We start from the raw sequence: 10,542 nt of genomic DNA, 5'->3' as shown, positions 1-10,542 counted from the left end.
ACGAAGATGATGCCAACAGGCTCGGGGAGAAGGTGATCCTCCGGGAGCAGGTGAAGGAGCTCTTCAACGAGAAATACGGTCAGTGCATAGTGAGGGAGGGAGGGCAGGGCTGCAGGGCAGCCTTCCTTGGGGTCCCCCTTCTTCTGCAGCCAACCTGGCATCCAGTTGTCCCCAGCTGACCTGTATGCTCCCTGGGGACATAGTTGCACTGTGACTGATGAGAGCTGACTCCTCATTCTGTCCCCCAACCAAGAAAGTGGGGGGGAAAGGAAACAATCAGCGGTGCACACAGCTGGGACAGCGGTCAGCCTTAAGCGCCTCTAGGGCTGGGCTGTGTGGCAGAGGCCGTGGCCCACGGCCGAGTGCCTGTTCATGCAGACGCTTGTCTGCCCAGCACACACTCAGCCCTGAGAATCTAGAGGAAGGAGTCTGATCCCGCCATCAGGGGGGCTCAATGTGGTGAGGGCATTGGCCATGGAATAGATGCAAAGTGCCAAGTCCCCTGCAGAAGGCATCCAGGTGGTAGGGAAGAACCCAGGATGGTACAGTTGATAATACAGCCACCACCAATGGAGCAGTTTCTAGATTACTGAGTGTCAGGCAGCACTAGGTGCTCTGTATACATTTTTTTTTCCCACCACTTTTTTATTTTGCAAAACTGAAACTCATACCCATTAAATAACAGCTCACCGTTTCCCCTCCTACTTTCTGTTTCTCTGAATTTGACTACTCTCATACCTCACATCGGAGAAGGCGATGGCACCCCACTCCAGTACTCTTGCCTGGAAAATCCCAGGGATGGAGGAGCCTGGTGGGCTGCAGTCCATGGGGTCGTGAAGAGTCGGACATGACTGAACGACTTCACTTTCACTTTTCACTTTCATTCATTGGAGAAGGAAATGGCAACCCACTCCAGTGTTCTTGCCTGAAGAATCCCAGGGATGGGGGAGCCTGGTGGGCTGCCGTCTGTGGGGTTGCACAGAGTCGGACACAACTGAAATGACTTAGCAGCAGCAGCAGCAGCAGCAGCATACCTCACATAAGTGAAAAGATACAGTGTTTGTGGCTCATCCATGTTGCAGCTTGTGTCAGAATTTTCTGGCTCTTGAAGGTTGAATAAGATTCCCTCATATATGCTGTCTATGGGGTCGCACAGAGTCAGACACGACTGAAGCAACTTAGCAGCAGCAGCAGCAGCAGTGTGTATTAGGTTTTGTTTGTCCATTCATCCACCGAAAGACACCTGTTGCTTGCACCTCTTGCCTCTTGGGCAGCTCTGTATGTATTTTGTTTGTGATGAATTTAGCAGTATTACCTACTTTGTATTGTAGTTGAGAGTTAGAAGACTTTTCTTTTTTTTTTTTAAGAATTTCAGAGAGGGACAAAGGAAAACAGGAAAGTATAGAAGTGTGATGAGGAGGCAGGGGTAATGGGCGCCTAGCCATGGCTGGATCCGTGAACAAGAAAGCTCCTTAGAAGAAGGGACGTTTGAGCAGGAACTTGCACATCAGGGGGGACAAACAGAGGGACGCTTGCCAGGTGTAGGGAACAGCTCAGTGACTGCGGAGCAGCGAGGAGGCAGGTGGGCCAGGAGTGGGAGGGTGCGGGGGCAGAGGTTCTCGATGAGTGCAGAGAGGGGGGCAGCCAGGAGTGGGAAGGGGGAGAGGTTCTCGATGATGCAGAGAGGGGGGCAGCCCAGGACTTGGGGTTTCGTTTTGACAGTAACAGGAAGCGACTCTGCTGTGTGGTTTGCTGTGGCTTTTTCACTTTTTATTTTGAAATCAGTTTTCAAAGCAGAGAGAATGACTCAGTGACCCACCGTGTAATCCACAGACCTGGCTTCTGTGCTTATATCTTATATCTAAGCCCAGTTCATTGGGCTTCCTGGGTGGTGCTAGTGGTGAAGAACCCACCTGCCAATGTGGGAGACTTAGGTTCAGTCGCTAGGTTGGGAAGATCCCCTGGTGGAGGGCATGGCAATCCACTCCAGTATTCTTGCTTAGAGACTTCTCCATAGAGAATTCTAGTATTCTCCACATAGAATCCCATGAACAGAATTCGATAGGCATGGTTTGATAGCTTTAGTACTTTAAAACAAACCTAAGACATCCCGTCATTTAGTCCATAAATACCTAAGTAAGGACTTTTATTTTTTCCAACAAAACAGGAGTAGATTTTACATCTATATATGTTTTTTTTTGGCCTTGCAGGATGTTAGTTCCCCAACCAGGGATCAAAACCATGCCCCCTGCAGTGGAAGCAAGGAGTCCTAAGCACTGGACCTCCAGGGAATTCCTTGGATTTTTTTTTTTTTAATTTATTGAAGTATAGTTGATTTACAATGCTGTGTTAATTTCTGCTGTACACGGTGACTCAGTTTTATAAATATATATATATTCTTTTTCATATTCTTCTCCATTCTGGTTTATCACAGGATATTAAATACAGTTCCCTGTGCTACACAGTAGGACCTTGGTGTTTATCCATCCTGTACATATAATAGCTTGTACCTGCTAATCCCAGACTCCCAGTCCTTCCCTCCTCATCCCCCACCCCTGGATTTTTAGTTTTGCTAATTGGGTTAAAACAAACAAACCAGTGGTGTGTATTGACTTACAAACTCTCTGGGGCACAGTGGCTACCAGGTGGGCCATGCTAAGTCCCAGCCCTTCCCCAGAGAGCTCGCCTGAGACCGGGGAATCTTTTCCTCACCCTGACCCCCTGTGCGCTCTAGGTGAGGCTCTGGGTCTGAACCGGCCCGTGCTGGTCCCTTATAAACTGATCCGGGACAGCCCAGATGCCGTTGAGGTCACGGGCCTGCCTGATGACATCCCTTTCCGGAACCCCAACACATACGACATCCACCGGCTGGAGAAGATCCTGAAGGCCCGCGAGCATGTCCGCATGGTCATCATCAACCAGCTCCAGTGAGTGCCCCCGGCACCTGCCCCAGCGGGTTGGGGGTGCATGGGGGAGGGAGGGTGCTGTCTGGATCTGGGAGGGGAACCCCCAGAGCTTTCCCAGCCAGGAGTCCAAAACAGAAACAGCGAGAAAAGGAGAGAGAGGAAACTCTCACTTGCACAGAATCCGGTAGACAGCCTAGCTGTCTTTCATCTTTTTTTTTTTTTTTTGATGTGGACCATTTTAAAAGTCTTTATTGAATTTGTTACAGTATTGCTTCTGTTTTATGTTTTGGTTTTTTGGCCTCGAGGTGTTTGGGATCTTAACTCCCCTGACAAGGGCTTGAACCCACACCTGTTGCACTGGAAGGCCACATGCTAACCACTAGACTGCCAGGGAAGTCCCAGCAGTCTCCTCTTAAAAGATGAAGAAACAGATATCCAGAGTGAGAAAGGGACAGTGTAAGTCACAGTGGGTTAGCTGGGCTCCAGACCCAGCCATCTCAGTCTGTGCAGGCTGCTGTAACAGAGCACCATGCACCAGGCAGCTTAAGCAACAGAACTTCATTTCTCACTGTCATGGAGGCTGAGAAGCGCAAGATCAACATGTCAGCAGATTTGGGCCCTGGTGAGGCTCTTCCAGGTTCACAGTGAGCGTCTTCTCACTATGTCCTCACAGGGTGGAAGGGATGAGGGAGCAATCTGGAACCTCTTATATAAAGGCACTAATCCTATTCATGAGGGCTCCACCCTCCATATCTAATCACTTCTCAAAGGTGCCACCAACAAATACCATCACACTGGGGATTAGGTTTTTTTTCAACATGTGACTTCTTCAGGGACACAAGCACTTAGGCTATAGTGCCAGATGTCCTGATTCTAACCCCTTTCAACTGAAACACATGGCCTCAGCATTCATAGGTATTTATTTTTTCAATGTTAATTAAATTTGATGTTTTTTTTACTATACCACTCATTTTTACCTGTTTTACTATATTTAGAAAATAACACTAATTCAGTACCCCCAACCCTAGAAATAGCCTCTGTCTGTATTTTACTGTATATCCCTATATACTTGTTTAAATACAATAGTTTATTTGATTATTTTTCGGATTTAAAAAAAATACACACAACAAACCTAGAAAATACAAAAAGGTAGAAGGAAGGAAGATAACCCATAACCCTCCTATTTAGAGTTAACACTGGTGGTGCCTTTCTTTGACTTTCTCTTCTACCCACATTTTCTTTCCAATTTTACACTCCATGTTTTTGAGGGTTTTTTAAGTTTTTATGTATTTATTCACTCATTCATTTATTTTGGCTATGCTGGGTCTTCACTGCAGCTCCCAGGCTCAGTAGCTGAAGTCCTTGTACAAAGTTTCAGCATATGAGATCTAGTTCCCCAACCAGGGATCAAACCCACACTGCCTGCAGTGGAAGCGCAGAGTCTCAACCTTCCTGGCGGTTCAGTGATTAGGATTCAGCGTTTTCACTGCAGTGGCCTGGGTTTGATCCCTGGTCAGGGAGCTAAGATTCCATAAGCCACACGTATTGTGGCTTTTCTATTTAAAAAATACAACTTTTTTTTGGAGGGGAGCAGCCAAAACTTATTTTTTAATAAAATAATATAAAGTAAAATAATTGTGTCCAAAAAATTGTATCATTCAATTGATCTGAGTTGTCCAGCTACAGAAATAGCAGTGTGCCAGAGGATTGTTTGGACTCGTGATACTTTAAAGATGCAATAAAATATCTATAGATCTGGGGGGAGAAATCACATTATGCAGTGAAAGTGAAAGTCGCTCAGTCATGTCTGACTCTTTGTGACCCCATGGACTATATAGTCCATGGAATTCTCTAGGCCAGAATACTGGAGTGGGTAGCCTTCCCCTTCTCCAGGCGATCTTCCCAACCCAGGGATGGAACCCAGGTCTCCCGCATGGCAGGCAGATTCTTTACCAGCTAAGCCACCAGGGAAGCCCCACATTATTCAGCGGGGCCTCAGATGAAAAGTAGAGGTTTCCCTCTCTTCCCATGTATGTTCACCCCTTGAAGTAATTTCTGGCAAATAGAAGAAAATGCACACCCACCCCCAATAGGTGTACCTCCCAGAGAGAAGACATTCTGGGCTTTTCCTTCCATGTTTCCACTTTTCTTTTTTCTTTTAATACCCATTATATATATATATATATAATTAGGTTACATCTAATTTGGGGGGTTCTTATAATAATGCTGCAAGTAAAATAATCATTAAAATAAAAAGTAAAAGACATATTAGGGCTTCCCTGGTGACTCAGTGGTAAAGAAACCACCTGCTAATGCAGGAGACAAGAGTTCGATCCCTGATCCAGGAAGATCCCACATGTCGCGTGGCAACTAAGCCCGTGTGCCACAACTGCTAAGCTTGTGCTCTAGAGCCTGGGAGCCACAAGTACTGAAGCCCGTGTGCCCTAGAGCCTATGCTTTGAAACAAGAGAAGCCACCACAGTGAGAAGCCCTGGAACTGCAGCTAGAGGGTAGCCCCCACGTTCCGCAACTAGAGAGAGCAACGAAGACCCAGCACAGCCAAAACTAAATAAATAAAAATAAACATTAAAAGAAAAAAAAAGAATCCAGGTTCCTTTTTAAAATATATATATATTTAAAAAATAGTGCTATCTCGTATATCCATTTACATAAATGTAGGCACACACTTCAGATCACTTGGTCAGACGACACCCTCACTTTCTAGAGGAAACCAGTCCAAGGGGCGACCTACCTGGCTGGGCACTGACAGTGCCAGGCTTGCCATCACCCCGCCTGCTCCGGGCGGGGACACTGACTGCTTTCATCTGGGTCTTTCCTGGCTAATGTTCCAGCATTGGTGGCAGCTTCTTCATCTTACAATGTCGCCCACATTCAGGGAGCAGGTGAGGAGGGGGAGGGGCAACTTGGTGTTCTGACTGCCACCTCATTTCTCTCTTTTTCAGACCTTTTGCAGAAATCTGTAGTGACGCCAAGGTGCCAGGTAAGTCTGAAGAGGCCACCCTTCTGCTTCTTGGGGACCAGACACAGCTGAGCCAGGGGGCACGAGATACAGGAAAGTGTAGTCGTCCTGCCTGGAACTTCCCAGGGAGCCTGAGACCTTCTGCAAGGCCAGTATCCCCAGAAGGCCCCAGGAAGCCTGCAGGTGCCCTTCAGAGAGGCCCTGCCATGGAGAGCTGAGCCTGGCAGATCAGCTAGAGAGAAGGAGGGACAGGCAGGAGCCAGCAGGAGGGGGCGTCAGATAGGATGGGGAAGTCACCTGAGGTGGGGAGAGGGGGTGACCTATGCCCTGCAGGGGTGAGGCATGTGGGCGCTGCCCAAGACTGGCTGGGCCCCTGGACTCTGCCTGCATTTTCAGGGCAACACCTGCAGTAGACCCTAGTCTTCTAGAACCTTTCGGGGTCCTGGAACCTGGGAAACTCTCGGATTCTGATCAAGCAGGTGTGTCACAGGACTCGAGAGGCTGGAGCCCCAGGGATTGGGAGGTGCACCTCTGGTTAAGAAACACTGATTTACAGGGAATTCCCCAGCAGTCCAGCGGTTAGGACTTTGCACTCTCACTACTGAGGGTCCAGGTTCAATCCCTGGTTGGGGAACTAAGATCTCCCAGGCCGCTTGCCACGGCCAAACAACAACAACAACACTGATCTAGTCCCACCTCTCATGGTACAGTTGGGAAACTGAGGCCCGGCGGGGGGCGGGGGGGGGGAAGGGACTTAGCAAGGCCACACAGTGAGCTGGAGGCCTCCTCGAGCCTGGTGTGCTGACCATCCATCTGAACCACAGGCCACGATGGACTGTAGGCCCCAACATGGCTGTTCAGTGGGGACAGTGACAGGATTCAATGAGGCTACCCCACCCCAGCCTGAGACATAAGGTCCTAACTCCAAATGGTCAGGGTTCCCCTGGAATGCCACAGCCTTCTAGCATGTGCTGATGCCAAGGGCATGGCATGGGATAGGGAGGTGACTAGGTTTGGGAGCTGCTCCCAAGTCAGAGGCAAACATGCAGAAGGCCCCATGGAGGCCTCCGGGAGGAGAGTTTGAGACAAATTATCAGAGACTTACAGGCTTCCCTGGTGGCTCAGACAGGAAAAAAAATCCGCCTGCCGATGCAGGAGACCTGGGTTCAATCCCTGGGCCTGGAAGATCCCCTGGAGAAGGGAATGGCTACCCACTCCAGTATTCTTGCCTGGAGAATCCCCATGGACGGAGAAGCCTGGTAGGCTGCAGTCCATGGGATCGCAAAGAATCAGACATGACTGAGCAACTAATACTTTCACTTTATCAGAGACATATCCGCCACCCCCCACCATGGCCATCTTTAGGGTCTTACAGTGACCCCCACGGTGGCCACTGCCCGGGGTGAGCACTTCTGAGTTGTCTGCACATGGAGCCTCCTGCAAAAATCCCTCCTCCCTGGCTCATAGCCTGGGTTCCTTCTGCCTCCACAGTCTTCTATTTCCCGGGATCTCCACTCATACTGCATCCAGACCCCAGCCTCTGGCTTTGCTTCACCAGCTAGACAGTTGCCCTCCCAGGCCCAGCACGCCGTTATCTGTGTCATTAAGACCTTTCCGTGGGCTGTGTCAATAAGCTGTATCCCCTCAGTCAAGCCCAAATCTCCACTTACGCAGCACACAGCTGCAAATATTTGAGGGGAGCCACACCGTGAAGGGAGATCTTAGTTCCCTGACCAGGGGTGGAACTTGTAGCTCCTGTAGTGGAAGCGTGGAGTCCTGACACTGGACCACCAGGGAGGTTCCCAATACACAGCTGCAAATCTTAATTTTTTTAAATTTTTGGCTGCACTAGGCCTTCATTGCTATGGGCGGCTTTCCCTAGTTGTGGCGAGCAGGGGCTCCGCTTGGTTGTGGTGCGAGGGCTCCTCATCACGGTGGCTTCTTTTGTTGGGGAGCACAGGCTCTAGGGTGTGCGGGCTTCAGTAGTTGGATACACGGGCTTCGTTGCCCCTCAGCATGTGGAATCTTCCCGGACCAGGGATCGAACCCGTGTCCCCTGCATTGTCAGGCGGATTCTTAACCCCTGGCCCATCAGGGAAGTCCCCCACACATAACTGCAAATCTTTTTGCTAAGTCTTTCATAATCACATGAACTGGATTCAGTAACAGCACAACCCTTGCTGGTCCTGCTCTGCGCTGGGCTTAGTACTGAGTTCCTTCATACTCTTAGTCTCCTTTAAGTCTTATATCATACAGTTTCCAAACCCTTTTGGCTCAGAGAGGTTCATCATTTTCCCAGGGTCACACAGCTAGTAAGTGGCAGCTGTGGAGTTTGAACTTTGGGCTTCTGGCTCTAAACCAGGCTTTCTCTCCACTGGGACACTGCCTGTCCACCAATGCCTGTGACCTGTCGTTTGTCACAGCATTGTCAGATCTGGGTCATCACACGTCGGCGGTAACAGTAGCAACCATACTGATAGCAGTTCTTAGTTGCTGAGTATTTACTGGGGACCAGGTACATTATCTCGTGAGACGCTCCCAGCAAACCTGCAGAGTCTCACTCACATTCTACCTGTGACAAAACTGAAGGTACAAGGCCATTAAGTGACTCTCCCTGAGACCCAAGGCTGTATGGCTCTGAGGCTGGGAGTTCTTCGGAGCCTGGGACTTTGGACTCTACCTGGTCCGGGAAGGGTATAAGGAAACCCTGGGCCTGAGCTGAGCCTGCTGGGGAAGCCTCACTGGAGGAGGAGGCCATAGTGTCAGCAAAGCAGACAGTGAGCGGGAGGAGGAGGGTGGGCAAGTCGGGTGTGGGGGCTGCTCAGGGAAGGCGGCTGCGGAGATGGGCCTCAGCCACTGGGGGATCAGGAGCCTTGAGTTTTGAGCAGAGGACTTCAAACCGGTGAATAAGGCCTTCTCCAAGGAAGGGTCAGGAAGCCAAGACACAGTGGCCCTGGCACCCGGCATCAGCAACCCTTTCTCCCACCAGCCAAAGACAGCAGCATTCCCAAGCGCAAGAGAAAGCGGGTCTCCGAAGGGAACTCCGTCTCCTCCTCCTCCTCCTCGTCTTCCTCTTCCTCCTCCTCTAACCCGGAGTCGGTAGCATCCACCAACCAGATCTCGCTCGTGGTAAAGTTGCGCAGAACAGGACCTGACCGCTCTTCCCTCTGGCTTTCAGCCGGCACTCGGGCAGGGTCGTCTACACTGGGGTGTGGGTCCAGGGTGCGGGGAGACGCCAGGTGCTGAGCAGGGTCTGCAGACTCTCCTGCCTGCCCCACCCATGAGCTAGTCCACCTCTCCTCTCATCAGGTGCTCACAGGCACCCGGGGGAAGGAATTCACAGGCCCACTATGCAGATGGGCAAGCTGAGGCCTCAGAGTGGGAAGGGACTTGACACCTCCTCCCACTCGATAGGACCTTGAGCAGACTCCCGGGTTCCCAGGACAGCTGGATGCTAGACTAATCTCTGTGCTCACATCACATGCTGGGAGCCACAGGGCTGTGAGGCATGGGTGTTACCCACAGTACTTAGATGAGGAAAACCTGGGACAGAAGCACATTAACTCTGCAGCCTCACGCTGGTCAGTGGTGGATGGACACCCCACCTCCAGATCACCACCTGCTCTGTCACATGGCTCCTCTCGAGAGGAGAGCCTCATTAAAGGCACAATTCAAGGGTTCTTTCTGATTTCAATAGGGAGAATATCGGAAGCCAGTTGAAAACTTTAGGGTTTGTTTATGCTCGGACCCCTTCCTGAAAAGCACAGAAGTTCAGGCTTTGCCTCTGTCCCTGCCAGGGTGCTCACAGAGGGTCCCTCAACCCTCCCGCCACCCAGAGAGACAGGAAGGCTTGCTCTGGAGCCTGAGGCCTGGAGAGGGCTGAGTTTATGGGGCTCAGGCCACCTGTTCTGAGCAATCCCCAATTTCTTCCCCACGTCTGCCCAGCGGTTGGTCCCTGGGACACAGGTGGGAACAGATCAGAAAGCTCCAGCCCTGGCCCCACGGTCACTGGTGAACCGTGAGATCTTAAGTCACAGCCCCCTCTCTGGGCCTCCCACAGCTTCAAAATAAATAGCATCCAAGGAAGTCCTTCAGAAAGCGTCCCGGGGGGCTCTCGGAGTCACCTGGAGTCCTAACCCAGGCTGTCTGTCCCCCCTCTCTCTAGCAATGGCCAATGTACATGGTGGACTATGCCGGCCTGAACGTGCAACTCCCAGGACCTCTGAATTACTAGACCTCAGTGCTGAATCAGGACCTCACTCAGAAAGACTAAAGGAAATGTAATTTATGTACAAAGTGTATATTCGAATATGTATCGATGCCTTTTAGTTTTTCCAATGATTTTTACACTATATTCCTGCCGCCAAGGCCTTTTTAAATAAGTAAAAAAAAAAAAAAAAAGAAAAAAAAAAGCATTGCCTCTGTTCCTAACTGTTACTTGTTCTCTTTTGGAATTTGTGGCTGCAGCTGCCGTCCCTGGAATGAGGTCAGGAAGTTTGGCTCAGCTGGTCTGCCCAGGCCTTCCGTCTTTGCCAAGAACAGAGGCCACGGCCCTGACCACAGGGCCCTGGGTACAGGCTTCATTCATTTTGCTGCTGCTGGGGTCACATGACCTCAGGACGCAGTACCAGAAGAAGGTGAAGTGCAGGGCCAATC

The 10,542-nt window shown here is 50.4% G+C and overlaps 1 protein-coding gene across 9 annotated transcripts in view; it reads left to right on the top strand.

Annotated features, from left to right (window-relative positions):
- The window catches only part of GTF2IRD1 (GTF2I repeat domain containing 1), a 118,132-nt gene extending 107,921 nt beyond the window's left edge, over nucleotides 1–10,211 (top strand). For 8 of the 9 annotated variants that reach the window (XM_061401866.1, XM_061401861.1, XM_061401868.1 and 5 more), the window contains 5 exons: nucleotides 1–78; nucleotides 2,735–2,927; nucleotides 5,870–5,907; nucleotides 8,876–9,015; nucleotides 10,052–10,211. In XM_061401866.1, coding sequence (XP_061257850.1) covers nucleotides 1–78; nucleotides 2,735–2,927; nucleotides 5,870–5,907; nucleotides 8,876–9,015; nucleotides 10,052–10,120 — 518 coding nt within the window. In that variant the 3' untranslated portion in view covers nucleotides 10,121–10,211. The remainder of the gene's footprint in view (nucleotides 79–2,734; nucleotides 2,928–5,869; nucleotides 5,908–8,875; nucleotides 9,016–10,051) is intronic. The other variant, XM_061401867.1, reaches the window with a different exon arrangement.
- The last annotated feature ends 331 nt before the right edge of the window (nucleotides 10,212–10,542 follow it).

Source organism: Bos javanicus, chromosome 25 (genome assembly GCF_032452875.1).
Source record: "Bos javanicus breed banteng chromosome 25, ARS-OSU_banteng_1.0, whole genome shotgun sequence".
NCBI lineage: Eukaryota > Metazoa > Chordata > Mammalia > Artiodactyla > Bovidae > Bos > Bos javanicus.
Note: the sequence above shows the minus strand (reverse complement) of the source record. Positions and strands in the feature narration are given on the sequence as shown.